Raw genomic sequence first — 21,491 nt, forward strand, 5'->3', positions numbered from 1 at the left:
ATAGCCATGTAAAAATAAAAAAAATTCAGACCCCAGACCAGACCTAAATAAATACACACCTTAGCCCATTTTGGTAATGTATAGCTTTCTGGCAGCTGCTTGGCCAGTCTCTGTGAGAAGGAGAAGGGGCTGGACCTGGTATGGCATATTTCTAAACAACAGGACTACATAATGATTATATGTATTTGCAGAGACCGTGAAGCAAAAAAAATACCAAACCTGGTGAGGGGAGCAAGTTCTTCGGCAGTGTCGTCTGTGTGCTTCTCTCTTTGGTAGGAGAAGCTGTATTACCATCTCCAGAGTTTTTTCCTTTGCCAGTAACCGAGTAGTCCCTCTCCAGAAGTCAACAATTCCATCTTCTAATTTCACAACGGACTTGATTAATCTTGCATGATACAGGCATTCTGAAGGTCTCAAGTGTGGTTTGTAACGCTTACCTAACCAGCTACTACTTCCACGGGTAAATGTAGCAGGTATGAATTTTATGCATTCTTTTCTCTTCTTGTCCATTATTTAGTTCATTGATTTTTAAGGTGTAGTCTTTGGGAGGAAATGGTATTAGCTATGCACATTGTGTAATGGTGTGATTGCAGTGAAGAGGTCAAACCAATAATATTTCCTTGCCGTTTTTATATATATATTTATTGCATTACTACTGTCCTTTGTTACAAAATGTAATGGAAACCTTAAAGGGAACCTGTCACCTGGATTTTGTGTATAGAGCTGAGGACATGGGTTGCTAGATCGCCGCTAGCACATCCGCAATACCCAGTCCCCATAGCTCTGTGTGCTTTTATTGTGTAAAAAAAACGATTTGATACATATGCAAATGAACCTGAGATGAATCCTGTCCCTGACTCCTCTCACGTATAGGACTCATCTCAGGTTAATTTGCATATGTATCAAATCGTTTTTTTACACAATAAAAGCACACAGAGCTATGGGGACTGGGTATTGCGGATGTGCTAGCGGCCATCTAGCAACCCATGTCCTCAGCTCTATACACAAAATCCCGGTGACAGGTTCCCTTTATAATATGTATAGATGCATATAGTTTACATTGTTTTAAAAGGAAAGCCAGATGTTGCCCAAGAGCTCTTGATTTTTGATCAACAGGTAGTGCTACTAACTTTCATTAAGTAGACTCAAAAAAGGAGTGAATTCCTTTGTGGGACTGCTACTGTATATTGCAATTATAATTGTCTATGAATGGACTTTTTGAGTGCTAATTATTAGTGATAAGCGGCAGGGGCAATATTTGAATTCGTGATATTTCACAAATATTTGGGCGAATATTCGCCATATATTCGCAAATTCGATATCTCCAGTCATTATTTTCTTGATTGCGGAAATTGGCAATTGAAAAATCCACGATAAAAATTTGCATTACGAAAATTCGCAATCAACACTACTCCTAAAGTCAAAGATATTGGAGCCTTCTCATTGGCCCACAAGCTAGAAGCAGGGAGGGATCATGTGTACTGGTTGAATATTCAAAATTACGAATATATATCACTATATTCTAAATATTTGTGAATTCTCGAAGTGCCGATATTCGCACTAAAAATTCGCAATTCGAATATTCGTGATCAACACTACTAATTATCACCCAATATTGAATAGTCTACTTCCTATGGACCCTAGAACGTAAAAGACTAGCGCAAGTTCATATAAGAAGCTGTAAACAATCAAGCCTTAAAGGTTTATGGTGGTCTTCCATCAGTTTCATAAATGATGACTCTTTGATTTAAGTAGCTCTGTAGATTTTAGGAGTCTTGAGACTCTTCACTGGAAACAAACTCTTAAGGGTAAGCACCATCTGGTTTACTTATATACTGAACAGTGTGTGCTGGACCCTGTCACATAACAGCTGAAGCTTCATTCAGGATCCTTGATGAAGTCAAAAATAGTCTGACCCAAGCTCTATTTCTACAAATTCCTTACAAACACCAATAGGACATTGCTTGAATGAGATCCTTTCTCTCAAGCTGCAACAGTTGTAACAGCCTTCACAGCAGCCCTCGTCTGCATGATCCACTTACTCAGGCTTCGTTAAGCTCTCCGTTCGGAGATCCAGCGGCTGTTCTGACACAGACATAAATGCCAGATTCCGGACGGAAAAACAACTTGCATGCAGCGGTTTTTGTCCGACTGAAACCCGGCATATATGGCATACGGCATATAAATCAGCCTGATCACTGCCGGACCTCATTGGAGTCAATAGTGGTGAAGTAGATGTTGGATCCTGTGTGATCCGGCAGGCTGCTCTGTGCCGGAATAGCCTGCCGGATCTCCAGACAGGGATGTGAACGAGGCCTAAGAAAAGGTATCCAGATGTAAACCTAAATACCAATAGGACACATATTTGACCTACATCTGCACAATAGACGTCTATAGGGACATTTCACTATGTATCTGTTATATGGGGCGATGGTAGCCTCACATCATTATATAAGGTTATATTTTAATGCTGTTGATAGTGTGAGATCCAGTTCTTTTTCTATTGGGTTTGATATATACCAGTGATGGTGAACCTCTTAGAGACAGAGTGCCCAAACTGCAACCCAAAACCCACTTATTTATCGCATAGTGCCAACACAGCAATTTATCCTGAATATTACCATGCAATATAGTATAACTTCCATGTACTTTAACATTTAGCTATAATAGCGCTGCCTTTGCCGTTCATTGCGTGCCCTGTGCTAATGAATGGCAGGAAAAGTCTAAGGCATATTGGTACACCATAGACTTTTTTCAGCTTGCTGGTGCCCACAGAGAGGGCTCTGAGTGCCGCCTCTGGCACCCGTGCCATAGGTTCGCCACCACTGATATATACAGTATACACAAACAAGTGACTGCAAAAATAATAGCGGCAGAAGTATTTTATATCCAAAAAAGGTTCAGCGGTAAGGTACCCGCAAAAAACAACTACTACACAATTTTTTCTTTTTTAAATCAAGGAAATAGTAGTAATTGTAAACTCACAGTGGGAATTGCTTTTTAAAAATCCTCCATGCGGGTAATTTGAGCATCAAGTAAACACATAAGCAGAAAGTTCTTCACATAGGCAGCAGAGCTGAACTAATACTTCTTGTATCATCTGTCATACCCATACTTTTGTTGTCCTGCCAGTTCTGCTAAACCATGCAGCCTGTGTTGGACCCTCTTGATCTGATCGTACAACCTACCCTCTGGGGCTCAGTAGGATCCATTCAACTAAGCAGTGCTGTTCGTTCTGGATAATTGCCTGCTAGATCAGGTCACCTTTTGGGTCCTTTTACACAGGCATGTCAATCATGCTCATTAACTGCCATTGACATTAAGCAATCGTAGGAAGAACGATCGGTAATATCATTGGTTGGCAGCATGTACCCGGTCTACACACATTAAAGGGAACCTGTCCCCGGGATTTTGTGTATAGAGCTGAGGAAATGGGTTGCTAGATGGCCACTAGCACATCCACAAAACCCAGTCCCCATAGCTCTGTGTGCTTTTATTGTGTAAAAAAATCGATTTGATACATATGCAAATTAACCTGAAATGAGTCCTGTCCCTGACTCCTCTCGCATACAGGACTCATCTCAGGTTAATTTGCATATGTATCAAATCGTTTTTTTGACACAATAAAAGCACACAGAGCTATGGGGACTTGCGGATGTGCTAGTAGCCATCTAGCAACCCATGTCCTCAGCTCTATACGGAAAATCCCGGTGACAGGTTCCCTTTAACAACATTCATGATACATGTGTCTGCGTTTGTCTATAAGGAGCTCTGCGCAGAGTCTGGGGAATATCATCAGGAATACATTTATTCAAAGATCCGCATTTCCCCCATGTTACCTTCACTCTGGCTTTTATCTTGGAAACACATCTAAAATGACAGCATTTCATTTTCAGTGATAATAGTTTTCTTGTAAAGTGTGCCCATGGCTCTGCGGTACCGGTTTAGTTTCCCTTGTAGGTTCTGATATTTAGTTTAGAATATTGGTATGGTCCAATAATGATCAGTGGTCCACATGGATCCATGAGTTTATACCAGTTTTTTCCTAAAATGTGACTTATACAAACACATTAGAAAGTGCCCCAGATTTGTAACTTTTCTCTTCAGTTGTCAAATTCCAAACCACTGAGAAGAAAAGCAAGCACCAAGGAGACATATGTTACACCACATTTATTATGGTTCAATCATCTTTTATTGATAAAATGCAATTAATGACAAGCATGTCAATTGCAGATAAGATAAAACAAGCAAAATGCTGAGTACATTAGGGTATATCATAGCCTTATGTGAATAGGAATCTGGAACGACAGACACACAAAGACTAGGGACAGGAGGGGTGGGGGTGAGAGGGAAGGGAGTAGGTTAGGGGTCAAGGGTAAGGGACAAGTGGAAATCCTTTATTTCTCAGCTACCAAAAAATTATAGTTCAGGAGCTAGGAGCCAGAGGGGCTAGGGGCCTCAATCCTGCTGGGGTCCAGCCAGCTAGCAAAACGGGCCGAGTTTCTAAATTGGAACCAAGGTTCCCAAGAGCGTAAGAAAACCTGGACCCGATTATAGGATTCTGATCCGAGTTCCTCCATACGGATTAGGGTGTCCATGGCTGATATCCAGTGTATCCTCTGCAAGCTGTCTGTGGACCTCCATCTTAGTGGAATAATTAGTCGCATGGCTTGTACGAAAATTCTAAGGGCACCCCTCTTTACCATCCGGGGGCGTCCTGGATAGACAGATAGCAGGGCAATCAATGGCGAGGGCGACACATTAGAGTAGTATAGAGCACTGTGTAGGGCGAAGACATCTGCCCACAAAGAAGACACTCCTGGGCACTCCTACCATATGTGGAGCATAGTGTCCACTGCTGAGTTACACCGTACACCACATTTATTAAAGGGGTTTTCCAGGACTTAATTAATAATGACCTAGGATAAGTAATCATTCCCCGACTGGCGGAGTTACACTGCTCCGTTCACTGTGCAGTGGCCATGCCACATTACTGCAGTACTTAAAGGGGTTCTGCAGTTTTTTTTAAACTGATGATCTATCCTCTGAATAGATCATCAGAATCTGACCGGCGGGGGTCCCGGCTAAGCTCTGTTTACTTGAACGGCTTAGCCCCGCCCCAGGCCAGTTGATACTAGTCGTGACGTCACTGGGCCAGCGGTAAACAGTGAGAAGGCCACAGAGCTGCTGGAGCACCGCTGCCTTATCAAACAGCTGATCGGCAGGGGTCCCGGGTGTCGGACCCCCGCCGGTCAGATGCTGATGATCTATCCAGAGGATAGATCATCAGTTTAAGTATATTGATGACCTATCATAAGGACAGATCAGCAATACTGTCACCAGTTTTATGGTGTCCTAACTAAGGGCAACATAAAGTAGTGACAGGTCTCCTTAGCAAAATCCTTCGTCACTTTCTTTAATTGACTCCATTTTGCTAAAATATTGTTCTAAACAGCTCCAGCGTATGCCAAAGGAGTCCCCATGAGCTCCAGGATCTCCCCACCCACCTGCCGCTGATTCAGCTGGAAAAAAACGGTCAGTCAGAGGTAGGTGGGTGGGGAGAGCCATGAGCTCATGAATATCAGGACTCCTTGGCGTGTGCTGGAGCTGTTAGCATATAAAAGTGATAGCAGTAGAAAACTGATGATAGATTGCCTTTAAAGGGTTTCTGTCACCACACTTTTCACTAATAAACAGGCTGACATTATACATGTGCAAATGTCACCTGAATTTAACTCTGCTATTCTTTTTTTTCAGTGTGCCCCTGTTTTTGTGCAATTATAACTTTTATTATATGCCAATTAGCCTCCAGGAGCAGGGGGGGGGTGTTGCACCTGCTCCTATAGGCTCCGTTCGCCTACCTCTTTCCACTCCCTTCTACTCTTGATTGACAGGTCCAGCCAGCGTTGGTCTCCTCCTGTCGGCCTTGTCTGCCGGGGAAATCTTGCGCCTGCGCCATCCAGTTCAGTATTCGGCGCAGGCGCAGTGAGGGAAGGACGCTCGACGGCTGCCGACTTCCGTATTCTGCGCAGTGAGGAAGCCGGCGAGCGCCCTTCCCTCACTGCGCCTAATACTGAACAAGATGGCGCAGACGCGAGATTTCCTGGGCAGACAGGGCCGGCAGGAGGAGACCAATGCTGCCTGGCCCTGTCAATCAAGAGTAGAAGGAAGTGAAAAGAGGTGGGCGAACGGAGCCTATAGGAGCAGGTCCTGGAGGCTAATTAGCATATTATAAAAGTTATAATTGCACAAAAACAGGGGCACACTGAAAAAAAAGAATAGCAGAGTTAAATTCAGGTGGCATTTGCACATGTATAATGTCAGCCTGTTTAATAGTGAAAAGTGTGGTGACAGAAACCCTTTAAGTCCTGGAGAACCTCTTAAAGCCTCATTCACATGTCTGTTTGGTCAGTGATTTCCATCAGTGATTGTGAGCCAAAATCAGGAGTGGAGCCTCCACAGAGATAAGGTATAATGGAAAGATTTCCTCATGTTCTATGTGTCTGACCTGCAACTGGTTTTGGCTCACAAGAACTGATAAAAATCACTGACCTTGTGAAAGTGGCCTCTTCCACGTTTACATTTTTACGGACATGTGCTATTTGAATTTTCCACGGACAGCACACATACCCATTGATTTTAATGTGTTGGTCCACACATCAGTAGTTTTCCCACTGACCGTGGGTCAGTGATAAAAATCATGAAAGCATGCACTATGCACTTGTGATGCAGACCAAACACGGCCATTGAAGTCTATGGGCTCGTGACAAAACACTGATACAATAAGGGTGGCATCTGTGTTTGGTCCATTTTTCACTGACCATTGGTAGCAGATGCTCTGGAAATTAATTTTCAGCTGAGCAGTGTCCATGGTATACACGGATCAAACACGGATGTATAATGGACATCTTCACGGATGAAACGCAGGCGGATTTTCCACAGACGTCAAACGAATACGGAAATGGGCCAAATATATTAGTTTGACCTTACCAACTCTTTTCTCCACCCTGACTTGTATAAAATGTAAGCCATTGAGTTTAATAGTTGTTCTGTATTCTACCATTATAATTTATTTCGCTTCAAAAAACCACTAGTCATTTTCAACTGATATTTTTTAAATTAAATACTGAATATAGGAATTATATATGCCACAAAAACTATTTTAATATCACTTCTATGTTTTTGTGTATTGCATACATTGGTAACAGTAATGAGATAAATTGTATAAAAAAATCTGAAAAAGTTACTACACAAACACTGTGGTATGATAAAACTGATCACATCACATTATCGACACCAACTTCTCACATAACATGTTCCACTTGGTGTGAACTTCATCATCGTCGGGGTAGGTCCTCAGTAAAGTAGTTACTAAGAAAACGATTTCACTTGGACAAAATCTGCTGCCTAGCAAAGTATCCTGCAGCTCACGGCACTGCCACTCGGACAGCCAGTGACTGGGCACTGCCATAGAGCAGCTCTCTATATAGCCATTTTTTATACACATATTTAAACTAACATCCACCACAATATCCTTATGCAAAATCTGAAAGGACTTCTGCACATCAAATTTTGGGGTTTTTCCATAAATCCAGTCCCAAGTGCACAACTCCTTTTTTTTCTTTGTTATCCCCGGAAACAGGGTCTCGTCACTTGGATCAACTACATGAACGCCGGGTTTATCCTTATACAGAAAACTGTATTCTTTGGCAACGGCATCCATAACAGCTTCACATGTTAATGATGAATGAGCTTGGCAGAGGTTTTTAACCAGTGATGGTACACTAGGCGTGGCATTGCTTAGTATGCCATCATAAGGACTTTGTAGAACCAAAGGCAAGAGCGAGGTATCGGCACTACACAACAACGTACAATGGTGGTATGCAACAGTCCTCCCAAGCTTGGCTGCGGTCCCTGAAATCTTGTACTTTCCATCTAACAGGAGATCATATCTCTGTGTGGCGTGCACATCTAAAGAGGGTTGCAATGATTTAAGAGCTCTAATAACCAACTGTAAATTTTCCATTCTATCATATTTTCTCTTAGATGTGAAAAAAGTCAAGTTGATATTTCCCAGATCATGAAACACAGTGCCGCCGCCACTTCTTCTCCTGGCCAGGCCAATCCCCTTCTCTCTCATCACATGGAGGTTGCATTCTTTCCAGGGATTCTGATGTCGGCCGATCACCACAGCTGGAGAATTCCTCCACAGAAACAGAACATTTTTCTGCTCTAAGTCCATGTGGTCATGAATCCAGTCTTCTACTGCCAGGTTCTCATACACATTGCTGGATGACGACTGCAGAACGAGCCCTTCTCTTGCCAAACTTCCAAATCTTACCGCAGTTCTGCGACAGAAAACTGCTACACAAATCCTCTTCACCGATAACGGACTGAACAGCATTTTTCACTAAATAAAATGAGAATAAAATAATTGAAGGTTTGAATTTGTAAATGTGAATAAACCTGGACATATCAGTACTTGTAATGAATGCAGATAGTTCATGATGGGGAATCTTGAGGGTTGTGTCCCTCCATGACAACCATATAGAAAGGGACTGTGCTAAGAAAATAAAAAGCGGCTAATGACCCAGCGTCTCCTGCTCTAGAAGAGTCGTTTACACATCATACTTGTCCCGTGATTAATGTGAAAAATGAAAATCTCTTTCTAACAAAGCTAGAACCAGCCCTGTACCTCACATGGATTCAGAGATCTTCCCAGTCATTGCTCTGCTACATTTATATCAAGCTGACAGCTCAGGGGGCAAGTCTCAGCTCTCCCTATCACAGCTCAGGGGGCGTGCCTCAGCTCTCCCTATCACAGCTCAGGGGGCAAGTGTCAGCTCTCCCTATCACAGCTCAGGGGGCAAGTGTCAGCTCTCCCTATCACAGCTCAGGGGGCAAGTCTCAGCTCTCCCTATCACAGCTCAGGGGGCGTGCCTCAGCTCTCCCTATCACAGCTCAGGCAGTGTGTCCATGCTCTCCCTATCACAGCTCAGGGAGCGTCTCAGCTCTCCCTATCACAGCTCAGGAGGCGTGCCTCAGCTCTCCCTATCACAGCTCAGGGGGCAAGTGTCAGCTCTCCCTATCACAGCTCAGGGGGCGTGCCTCAGCTCTCCCTATCACAGCTCAGGGGGCAAGTCTCAGCTCTCCCTATCACAGCTCAGGGGGCGTGCCTCAGCTCTCCCTATCACAGCTCAGGCAGTGTGTCCATGCTCTCCCTATCACAGCTCAGGGGGCGTGTCTCAGCTCTCCCTATCACAGCTCAGGGAGCGTGTCTCAGCTCTCCCCATCACAGCTCAGGAGGTGTGTCCATGCTCTCCCTATCACAGCTCAGGGAGCGTCTCAGCTCTCCCTATCACAGCTCAGGAGGTGTGTCCATGCTCTCCCTATCACAGCTCAGGGGGCGTGTCTCAGCTCTCCCTATCACAGCTCAGGAGGCGTGTCTCAGTTCTCCCTATCACAGCTCAGGGAGCGTGTCTCAGCTCTCCCTATCACAGCTCAGGAGGCGTGTCTCAGCTCTCCCTATCACAGCTCAGGAGGCGTGGCTCAGCTCTCCCTATCACAGCTCAGGGGGCAAGTCTCAGCTCTCCCTATCACAGCTCAGGGGACAAGTCTCAGCTCTCCCTATCACAGCTCAGGGGGCAAGTCTCAGCTCTCCCTATCACTGCTCAGGGGGCAAGTCTCAGCTCTCCCTATCACAGCTCAGGAGGCGTGTCTCAGCTCTCCCTATCACAGCTCAGGGAGCGTGTCTCAGCTCTCCCTATCACAGCTCAGGAGGTGTGTCGATGCTCTCCCTATCACAGCTCAGGAGGTGTGTCCATGCTCTCCCTATCACAGCTCAGGGACCGTGTCTCAGCTCTCCCTATCACAGCTCAGGAGGTGTGTCCATGCTCTCCCTATCACAGCTCAGGGGGCGTGTCTCAGCTCATCCTATCAGCTCTCCCTATCACAGCTCAGGGGGCGTGTTTTAGCTCTCCCTATCACAGCTAAGGGAGCGGGTCTCAGCTCTCCCTATCACAGCTCAGGGAGCGGGTCTCAGCTCTCTCTATCACAGCTCAGGGAGCGGGTCTCAGCTCTGTCTATCACAGCTCAGGGAGCGTGTCTCCGCTCTCCCTATCACAGCTCTGGGAGCGTGTCTCAGCTCTCCCTATCACAGCTCAGGGAGCGTGTCTCAGCTCTCCCTATCACAGCTCAGGGAGCGTGTCTCAGCTCTCCCTATCACAGCTCAGGGAGCGTGTCTCAGCTCTCCCTATCACAGCTCAGGGAACGGGTCTCAGCTCTCCCTATCACAGCTCAGGGAGCGGGTCTCAGCTCTCCCTATCACAGCTCAGGGGGCAAGTCTCAGCTCTCCCTATCACAGCTCAGGGAGCGTGTCTCAGCTCTCCCTATCACAGCTCAGGAGGTGTGTCCATGCTCTCCCTATCACAGCTCAGGGGGCAAGTCTAAGCTCTCCCTATCACAGCTCAGGAGGCGTGTCTCAGCTCTCCCTATCACAGCTCAGGAGGTGTGTCCATGCTCTCCCTATCACATCTCAGGAGGCAGTTGAAGGATAAAACTGAGCATGTGCGGCCTTCTCAGTGAGCGGGAAAAAGAAATAAGAAAAAGAACAAACAGCAGGTGGCGCTATACAGATATCATTTTCCTGAATAACTCAGTGGTTATACAAAATCTTTAAGTACATGCAAATACAAAAGTATTCAGATCCGGGTGCTGATTTGAAAACTGTAGAATATTTTTGTGGCACAACCCCTTTAACCACCTCCGGACCGCTGTACGCAGATTCGCGTTCCGGAGGTGGCAGCGCTGCGCACAGTTACGCATATACGCGTCATCTCGCGAGACGCGAGATTTCGCTCCAAGCCGGCCCGCGCATGCGCATCGCGGGCCGGCAAAAGTTAAAGAACAAGTTCGTCACCAGCCTGCCAGCAATGATCATTGGCTGGCAGGCTGGCGATTTTTAAAAAATCCAATCACAAGCCATATAACAGATCATATTAGTAAATATGATCTGTTATATGGCTTCTCTGCTCCTCTGCTGGTCCTTTTCGTCGGTTGGATCCAGCAGAGAAGCAGACATCACTGTGAGTACAACCAAACACTTCACTGTAGCCCCTGATCACCCCCCTGCACCCCAATTAACCCTTTGATCACCCCTTTGATCGCCCCTGTCAATCACCAGTGAAAGGAAAAAAAGTGATCAGTGTAAACTGTCACTTTTTTTTTTTCACTAGTATTGGCTGTTAGGTTTTAGGGATAGTTTAGGCCCCTTGGTTAGGTAGTTAGCGTCAGTTAGCGCCCACCCCACCGCACCGCAGTCACTTTTATTCGCTGAATAGCGTATCGCTAATCAGCATTTGTACTTTTATAGTATCTGTAAGTGATCAAAACTGATCACGGTCAGATCTATAATAGTATTAGTGTCACTTTAGTTCGCCCTCCACCCAAAACGCAGTGTTTGCCCGATCAGGCCTGATCGGTCGCCCACACGTGCGTTTACCCACGCCCGCCCCACCGCAGTGACAAAAAATATATATTTTTTGATCACTGCACATTCATTTTACACGCACTGCGGCGATAAAAAAATCAGTTTTGATATTTTTTATCAACCGCAGCGGCCTCCGGTACTTCGCTAGCCTCCCCTTTGTAAGACAGGCTTGCTTTTTTTCTTGGGTAGTCTCAGGGAATACCCCTAAATTTAGTAGTCCAAAATGTCAAACAGGGGGTATTCTTCTGAAGAGGCCTACAGGATTCTGACCCAGTCGGATGAGGAGTGGGAACCCTCATCTGATGAATCTAGCGGGTCAGAATATGAACCTGTGGAAAGCAGTGGCTCTCTGACCCAAAGTTCGGACGAGGAGGTGGAGGTCCCTGGCAGCACCAGGCGTACCCGGCCCCGTGTCGCTAGACCACAGGTTATGCAGGATCCGCTTCAAGAGCAGCAGAGTGGGGCTGTCGCTGCCGGATCACGTGGTGAGGCATACACCAGCAGCGCAGCCCTCCCTGGACCTAGTACCAGCACTGCCGTACAACATGGTGACGTGGCGAGCACCAGAAGGGCAGTTGAAGCTGGTACGGTGGCACGTGCAGTAGTTACCCCGTCGCAGCCACCGCACAGACAGGCCCGTAGAGCCCCTAGAATCCCTGAGGTGCTGGCAAACCCTGATTGGCAGTCACCAACTTCAGCCGCACCTGTAGTTCCCCCTTTCACCGCCCAGTCTGAGTTCGGGTTGAGACGGCTCAAATCGGTTCGGCCCTGGGATTTTTTGAGCTGTTCTTGACTGCGGAGCTCTTGGACTTAGTCGTGGCAGAGACCAACCAGTATGCCACACAATTATATCCGCCAACCCGGGAAGCTTTTATGCCCAGCCTTTCCGGTGGAAACCAGTCCAAGTTTCCGAAATTAAAATTTTTTGGGCCTTCTCCTCAACATGGGCCTGACAAAAAAGCATGAATTGCGGTCATATTGGTCAACGCACCCAATTCATCACATGCCCATGTTCTCTGCTGCTATGTCCAGGCACGATTTGAGGCCATCCTCCGTTTCCTGCATTTTAGCGACAACACCACCTCCCGTCCCAGAGGCCACCCAGCTTTTGACCGGCTCCACAAAATTCGGCCCCTCATAGACCATTTCAACCAGAAATTTGCAGATTTGTATACCCCCGAGCAAAACATCTGCGTAGACGAGTCCCTAATACATTTTACCGGGCGCCTTGGCTTCAAACAGTACATCCCCAAGCAAGAGTGCCCGGTATGGGGTCCAAATTGTATAAGCTCTGTGAAAGGGCCACAGGCTATACCCACAAATTTCGGATCTATGAGGGAAAAGATCAGACCCTGGAGCCGGTCGGTTGCCCTGACTACCTGGGGAGCAGTGGGAAGACAGTCTGGGACTTGGTGTCACCCTTATTCGGCAAGGGGTACATCTTTATGTGGACAATTTTTACACAAGTGTGGCCCTCTTAGGCATTTGTTTCTAGAACGGATTTGCGCCTGTGGCACCGCGCGAACTAGTCCGCGTGGCTTCCCCCAACGCTTGTAACCACCCGTCTTGCAAGGGGGGAGAGGGCTGCCTTGTGTAACGAAGAACTGCTCGCGGTGAAATGGAGAGACAAGCGTGACGTTTTACGTGCTCTCCTCCATTCACGCAGACACGACAATCCAAATTGAGCGAGCAACCCGTGTCATTGAAAAGCCCCTCTGTGTCCACGACTATAATGCGCTCATGGGGGGTGGACTTCAATGACCAGATGTTGTCTCCGTATTTAGTTTCCCGCAGAACCAGATGCTGGTATAAGAAGGTGTCTGTATATTTAATTCAATTGGCGCTCTACAATAGTTTTGTTCTCTACAGTAAGGCTGGGAGAACACGATCTTTCCTCAAATTCAGGAAGAGATCATCGAGAACCTCCTTTACCCAGGAGGTTCCGTGGCCCCATCCCCCAGTGTAGTTAGCCGTCTACACGAGCGACATTTCCCCAGTGTCGTTCCTGGTACCATCAACCCAACCGTCACCCCCGAAAAAGATGTCGTGTCTGTAGCAGGAGTGGAATAAGGCGTGACACCCGCTATTTCTGTCCTGACTGTCCGGACCACCCTGCCCTATGCCATGGAGAGTGTTTCCGGAAGTACCACACACAGGTACACCTAGCATAGGGATTGTATCTCACAGGACAGGCACACAGGGCTATTAGGGCCCTTTTACTCTCAGCTGCTGCAAACCTCTCCTTTCACCTGGGATAAAGTGCATAACGTACTTCGCCACATCTTTGGGCGATTTGCGCTTTGCACATTGTCCCATGGGGAAGGAGAGGTTTGTTCTATAAAGGTAAAAAAAACTAAACAAAAAAAAAATTACCGGTAAGTAAAAAAGTTAAAAAAGTTTAAAAAAGTTAATATGTTCTGTTCTAAAGTTAATAAAGTTATTGCTTTGCGGCCTGGTTTTTTCTTTTTTGTTTTGTTTTTTTTACCTTCCAGGTGGACCAACCGATCGACCAGCTGCAGCACTGATGTGCATTCGGACAGAAGCATTGCGCTGCTGTCAGATTACACGCAAGTCGGTGTATGCGGCGCTGCAAGACGAGATTTCTCCTCTGCAGTAAAAGATATGTTTGCCGAGGCATATGAGCTGAGGAGGTGGCGGTGTTCATATACTTTGGCAAACACTTTGTATATATAAAAAAAAAAAAATCCCGGCAATGATTTATTCATCCACATCGATTGATGTGAATGGAGAAATCGGGTTTGCCAGGGCATATGAGCTGAAGTGGGTATGGATGTTGGGCGGAGCTCCTATGTCCTGGCAGACGCCTTTCCCCTCCTTTTTCTTTTTTTGGCAGAGATTTTTTCATCCACATTGATCGATGCGAATGAAGAAATCTGTGCCGTTCATTTTTTTCTTTCAGCCCAGAGGCTGAACGGAAAAAAAAATCTCATTACCTGTATGCTCAATATAAGGAGAATAGCAGAAACTCCTAATGCTGGGCATACATGTAATGATTGCGGAGACCCTCAATGCCAGGGCAGTACAAACACCCCACAAATAACACCATTTTGGAAAGAAGACTGTCCCAAGTTAGCGGAAAGGGAGACTTTGTGAGAACAAAATCCAAAAAATCAATTTCCGCTAACTTGTGCCAAAATTTTTTTTTTCAATGAACTCGCCATGCCCCTCATTGAATACCTTGGGTGTCTTCTTTCCAAAAATGGGGTCACATGTGGGGTATTTATACTGCCCTGGCATTTTAGGGGCCCCAAAGCGTGAGAAGAAGTCTGGTATCCAAATGTCTAAAAATGCCCTCCTAAAAGTAATTTGGGCACCTTTGCCCACCTAGGCTGCAAAAAAGTGTCACACATGTGGTATCTCCGTATTCAGCAGAAAGTTGGGGAATATGTTTTGGGGTGTCATTTTACATATACCCATGCTGGGTGAGATAAATATCTTGGTCAAATGCCAACTTTGATATAAAAAAAATGGGAAAAGTTGTCTTTTGCCAAGATATTTCTCTCACCCAGCATGGGTATATGTAAAATTACACCCCAAAACACATTTCCCCACCTCTCCTGAGTACGGAGATACCAATGTGTGACACTTTTTGCAGGCCTAGGTGGGCAAAGGGCCCACATTCCAAAGAGCACCTTCGGATTTCACAGGTCATTACCTACTTACCACACATTAGGGCCCCTGGAAAATGCCAGGGCAGTATAACTACCCCACAAGTGACCCCATTTTGGAAAGAAGACACCCCAAGGTATTCCGTGAGGGGCATGGCAAGTTCCTAGAATTTTTTGTCACAAGTTAGTGGAAAATGATGATTTTTTTTTTTTTTTTTTTTTTTCATACAAAGTCTCCTATTCCACTAACTTGTGACAAAAAAAATAAATTTCCATGAACTCACTATGCCCATCAGCGAATACCTTGGGGTCTCTTCTTTCCAAAATGGGGTCACTTGTGGGGTAGTTATACTGCCTGGCATTCTAGGGGCCCAAATGTGTGGTAAGGAGTTTGAAAATCAAATTCTGTAAAAAATGACCTGTGAAATCCGAAAGGTGCTCTTTGGAATATGGGCCCCTTTGCCCACCTAGGCTGCAAAAAGTGTCACACATCTGGTATCTCCGTACTCAGGAGAAGGTGGGGAATGTGTTTTGGGGTGTCTTTTTACATATACCCATGCTGGGTGAGATAAATATATTGGTCAAATGACAACTTTGTATAAAAAAATGGGAAAAGTTGTCTTTTGCCAAGATATTTCTCTCACCCAGCATGGGTATATATAAAATGACACCCCAAAACACATTCCCCACCTTCTCCTGAGTACGGAGATACCAGATGTGTGACACTTTTTTGCAGCCTAGGTGGGCACAGGGGCCCATATTCCAAAGAGCACCTTTCGGATTTCACAGGTCATTTTTTACAGAATTTGATTTCAAACTCCTTACCACACATTTGGGCCCCTAGAATGCCAGGGCAGTATAACTACCCCACAAGTGACCCCATTTTGGAAAGAAGAGACCCCAAGGTATTCGCTGATGGGCATAGTGAGTTCATAGAACTTTTTATTTTTTGTCACAAGTTAGTGGAATATGAGACTTTGTAAGAAAAAAAAATTAAAAAAAAAAATCATCATTTTCCGCTAACTTGTGACAAAAGATAAAAAGTTCTATGAACTCACTATGCCCATCAGTGAATACCTAGGGTGTCTACTTTCAGAAATGGGGTCATTTGTGGGGTGTTTGTACTGTCTGGGCATTGTAGAACCTCAGGAACATGACAGGTGCTCAGAAAGTCAGAGCTGCTTCAAAAAGCGGAATTCACATTTTTGTACCATAGTTTGTAAACGCTATAACTTTTACCCAAACCATTTTTTTTTTACCCAAACATTTTTTTTTTATCAAAGACATGTAGAACTATAAATTAGAGCAAAATTTCTATATGGATCTCGTTTTTTTTGCAAAATTTTACAACTGAAAGTGAAAAATGTCATTTTTTTGCAAAAAAAATCATTAAATTTCGATTAATAACAAAAAAGTAAAAAAGTCAGCAGCAATGAAATACCACCAAATGAAAGCTCTATTAGTGAGAAGAAAAGGAGGTAAAATTCATTTGGGTGGTAAGTTGCATGACCGAGCAATAAACGGTGAAAGTAGTGTAGGTCAGAAGTGTAAAAAGTGGCCTGGTCTTTCAGGGTGTTTAAGCACTGGGGGCTGAGGTGGTTAAATAGGTTGTGCAGCTTGTTTGCGTTGATGACCTATTCTCAAGACAGGTCCTCAATATCAGATCAGAAGGGGTCCAATACCAACCCCACCAACTGCTTGTCATCTAGTTAGAATGGAGCAAGTACTTGTAATTATACTGTGCCACCACTCCACAGGTGACGACGTATAGTGTGATGAAGAGGAAGCAGAGCTCGCATGGCATGCCACCTCCTCTTTAGACACCCAGCACCCCCGATGCAAGCGCTGCTTCCTCTTTATTACACTGCCTGTCGTTGCCTTTCCTTCGAACAGCTGATCGGAGGGGGTGCAGGATTTCAGACCCCCGCAGATCAGATATTGATGACCAATCCTGAGGCCAATAAGGATAACGGTAATTGATTTGAATGCACTCAATCTCACAGAAGAGGCTGAGAGCATTCAAACTGCAATTCTTATTTTGGCCACCAGGTGGCAAACCAAAATATGAAATGAGCAATAGACAGTAATACATTCATTTTAAAACTACATGATTGTTCAAAATTAAAAAATGGATTTGGTAGGCTCAAATACGAGCTTCAATTCATTACAAAAAAGTAAATTTAAAAAACTGTTAAATATATAAAATAAAAAAAATATATAAAAGCAGGGCTCGACAAATCCCAGGCGCCAGGTCGCCATGGCGACCAGGAATTTAGTCCTGGCGCTTGGGTATTTGTCAGCCCGTTTTCAAAGGTGCGGGCGATGGGTGCGGAGCTGCCGTTCTGTCCGGAGGCAGCACCGTGTGAAACATCTCCGTCACAGCACACAATAGCAGAGACGCTGGCAGCAGGGAGGGGAGGGGCTCGGGAGGAGTGTAATCTGATCCTAGAGTGGAAGCTGCTTCTGCCAGCCCCTCCCCTCCCCGCCCACCAACCAATCAGAGCTGAGGCAAGGCAAGCTCCAGCAGCTCTGAGCTGTCTGTACAGGGAGTTAGAATAGAAATGAATCGAATGAGTCACAAGTTAAAAGAATCTAAAGATCCGATAGTGACTCATTCGATTCATTGAGTTAAAAGAACAGTCAGTCAGACTCTAGAACAGTTACACTGAGGCTGTGCTGATGCTTTTGCAGCAGTGATGTGACAGTGACAGGACACAGTTCAGATTACAGTGTGAATTAACCCTTTAGGATCAAATTGGCTTCTCAAGGAGATCTATATGTTAAAGGCATCCCTTCTTCTGTCTCATTCAGTAGCTATAGAACTAAGGGTACTTTCACACTTGCGGCAGGATGGATCTGGCAGGCTGTTCACCCTGTCGGATCCGTCCTTCCGCTGTTTCGCCGGACCGCAGCTTTGTCCCCATTGACTATAATGGGGGCAGAGCTCTGGCGCAGCACGGCAGTGCATGGTAAAAGTACTGCATGTCCAACTTTTTAGTCCGGCGGCCTCTCACCGCGAACTGCCGTGCTGCGCCGGAGCTCCACCCCCGTCCCCATTATAGTCAATAGGGTCCGGGGACGGAGCGGCGGTATATGTAACATAGTATACAGCATTATTGGGGGGGCTCTATGGAGAAGTGGGGGGGGGGGCACTATGCGGGCACCTACTGGGGGCTTTATGACGCGGCTCCGCCTGGCTCCTAACTTTTTTAGCTGGCTCCTAGATTCCAAGGAAATTTGTCAAGCCCTGTATAAAAGTTTAATTCACCCCTTTCCGTATAATAAAAATAAATAAATACCTAAATAACAAAAAAAATATAAACATCATGGGTCTCACTGCGACCGAAAACGCCCGTACTATTAAAATCTAAAAATATTTTCCCAATACGGCAAATAGAGTAACGGAAAAAAAGGTCAAAATGGCCAATTTATCATTTTTTCATTGCTTCTCTTACCCCAAAAAATTTAATAAAATGTGATCAAAAAGTCACACACACTCCAAAATGGTATCAATAAAAACTACAAATTGTCCTGGAAAAAAAAGCCTCCACACAGCTCAGTAGATATAACTATAAAAAATGTATGGGTGTCAGAATATGGTGATGTTAAAAAAGATATTTTTTAAAAAAAAGTTTAAAGGGGTTGTCTCATCATGGACAATGGGGGCATATCGCTAGGATATGCCCCCATTGTCTTAGAGGTGCGGGTCCCACCACTGGAACCCGCACCTATATCGAGAACGGAGCCCCGAAAGTGAAGGAGGGCGCACTGCGCATGAGCAGCCGACCTCCATTCATTTTCTATGGGGCTGGCAAAAATAGCCGAGCGCTGATTCATCAATTCTTTTCTCAGGATACCCTCTCTCTGATAATGTATAAAGTCTACGTCCTGGCTATCCTTCTCACTCTTGTGAACTGTCCATATACTTTGGTTTTTATTGTTCCCCTTCTACATTAACCTTTACACCCAAAAAGTCCATCTCCTTTGGGGCAATGTTGCTGGTAAATGTCCTGTTCAAATACTCCACAAATTCCTCAAATTGCACTCCAGCTCCTCTCCATTCTTCTCCTCCTGCGGGGCCGATGTCTTCACCACTTCTGTCTGCACTTTACTCATGCCGAATCCGAATTCTTCCCAATTCGGCCTTTTAGCATTTTCCTAGATCTCCTACAGATGCAGCTGACGCCCCCTAGTGGTACACCGCTCCAGGAAGCCGAGATATCTCTATTTCAGGAGATGACTGAGATAAGTGCTGTCTGCTTTATTACCGTTCACACATAGCGGTAATGCCCAGGCATGTTCTACCAATTGTACATTCTGACAGTTTAGGCTTGTGATACAGGAGAGCAGCTGTACAGCCACGTGGGCACTGCAGCCCTGTAGTGATGCTGTTACCCCTGGACTGGCACTACCGCCTCTCCTCACTGCTGTAATATGAACTAGGACGACATCTTTGCTCTCACATCGACCGCATGGTAGGTGGTGACGACACAAATCGCCTCAATTACCTCACGAATCCTGTCATCTGTCCTCGCGGAGGTTTTACTGCACATGCGCACTTCCAGTAGGCAGTAGAGGTTAGAGCTTAGATTGCTAGAGGACCTTTGGTGACGTCACGACCATGTGACAACATGTGTGGGAGGAGTCAGGCTGGGGAAAACTTATTGGTTATGTGGAATAGCACATGTGCAGTGTGCACACAGCTGTAGTAGAGGACGTACACACTACACATTGCTGAGCTATGTGTGATAACAGCGCAGTGTAGAGCTGTGGTACAAAGCTAGACGAGTGCACGGTGCAGAGCTGTGTGTGACGTGTGGTACAAAGCTAGACGAGTGCACGGTGCAGAGCTGTGTGTGACGTGTGGTACAGAGCTAGACGAGTGCACGGTGCAGAGCTGTGTGTGACGTGTGGTACAGAGCTGTGTGTGATGTGTGGTACAGAGCTAGACGAGTGCACGGTGTAGAGCTGTGTGTGATGTGTGGTACAGAGCTGTGTGTGATGTGTGGTACAGAGCTAGACGAGTGCACGGTGTAGAGCTGTGTGTGATGTGTGGTACAGAGCTAGACGAGTGCACGGTGCAGAGCTGTGTGTGACGTGTGGTACAGAGCTAGACGAGTGCACGGTGCAGAGCTGTGTGTGACGTGTGGTACAGAGCTAGACGAGTGCACGGTGCAGAGCTGTGTGTGACGTGTGGTACAGGGCTAGATGAGTGCACGGTGCAGAGCTGTGTGTGACGTGTGGTACAGAGCTAGATGAGTGCACGGTGCAGAGCTGTGTATGACGTGTGGTACAGAGCTAGATGAGTGCACGGTGCAGAGCTGTGTGTGACGTGTGGTACAGAAGCTAGACGAAGTGCACGGTGCAGAGCTGTGTGTGACGTGTGGTACAGAGCTAGACGAGTGTACGGTGCAGAGCTATGTGTGACGTGTGGTACAGAGCTAGACGAGTGTACGGTGCAGAGCTGTGTGGTACAAAGCTAGACGAGTGCACGGTGCAGAGCTTGTGTGACGTGTGGTACAGAGCTGTGTGGTTACAAAGCTAGACAAGTGCAACGGTGCAGAGCTTGTGTGACGTGTGGTACAGAGCTAGACGAGTGTACGGTGCAGAGCTGTGTGTGATGTGTGGTACAGAGCTAGACGAGTGCACGGTGCAGAGCTATGTGTTGTGAAGACAAAGTTCAGTGTGCCTAAATCACTATAACGGGAATGAACACAGCATTTATCCGTGACCTCCAGTTTTTGGGCTCCTCTTTTGCCGTCCAAGATGGCTGCAGCCACCGACTACCCTATCCACTATGTGCATTGGTAGTTCAAGACACTTCCCACTGTCCGTGGATTGGCCCTGGTGGTGTCTTGGACTACTAAACAGAACCAGGGATTCCCAGGCAGTCTCCCAAGCTGTTACTTGCCAGGCCTTAAACTGTGTAACATCTGCGATCTGAGGAGTGCGGGCACATTTGGCGTAGAATGGCTGCTGAATGCACCTGGACTCATCAAATGACAGAAGCTACACAGTTTAAAGGGAATCTGTCACCAGTCATGGTCAGTTCGCAGTGTTCGCCAGCTAACACATGCGGGCTGCCATCTTTAGTAAGGTAGACTCACCCGTCTGGCGATGCACATGTAAGCCCTTACCTGTGCCTGTGTCGGGAGCCGGTCTGAAATCACATGCAGTCACCGGGAGCAGGCAGTTCTGAGAACAGCCGCCGGGGGCCTTCATCGGGCTGTTCTCGGAACTGCCTGCTCCCGGTGACTGCATTTGATTTCAGACCGGCTCCCGGCAGAGGCACAGGTAAGGACTTACCTGTGCATCGCCGGACGGGTGAGTCTACCTTACTAAAGATGGCAGTCCGCTTGTGTTCGCTGGCGAAC

At 46.1% G+C, this 21,491-nt stretch overlaps 1 protein-coding gene across 1 annotated transcript; it reads right to left on the reverse strand.

Moving 5' to 3' along the window:
* Window positions 1–7,148: 7,148 nt before the first annotated feature.
* Window positions 7,149–19,732, reverse strand: LIPT1 (lipoyltransferase 1). Its single transcript, XM_040421974.1, has 2 exons — window positions 19,626–19,732; window positions 7,149–8,410 (listed from the first exon to the last, which is right to left on the reverse strand). Exon 2 carries the CDS (start codon window positions 8,402–8,404, stop codon window positions 7,283–7,285), a length of 1,122 nt encoding a protein of 373 aa, XP_040277908.1. The 5' UTR covers window positions 8,405–8,410; window positions 19,626–19,732; the 3' UTR covers window positions 7,149–7,282.
* Window positions 19,733–21,491: the final 1,759 nt, after the last annotated feature.

The sequence above is a fragment of the Bufo bufo genome, chromosome 3 (genome assembly GCF_905171765.1).
Source record: "Bufo bufo chromosome 3, aBufBuf1.1, whole genome shotgun sequence".
NCBI classification, from domain to species: Eukaryota; Metazoa; Chordata; class Amphibia; order Anura; family Bufonidae; genus Bufo; species Bufo bufo.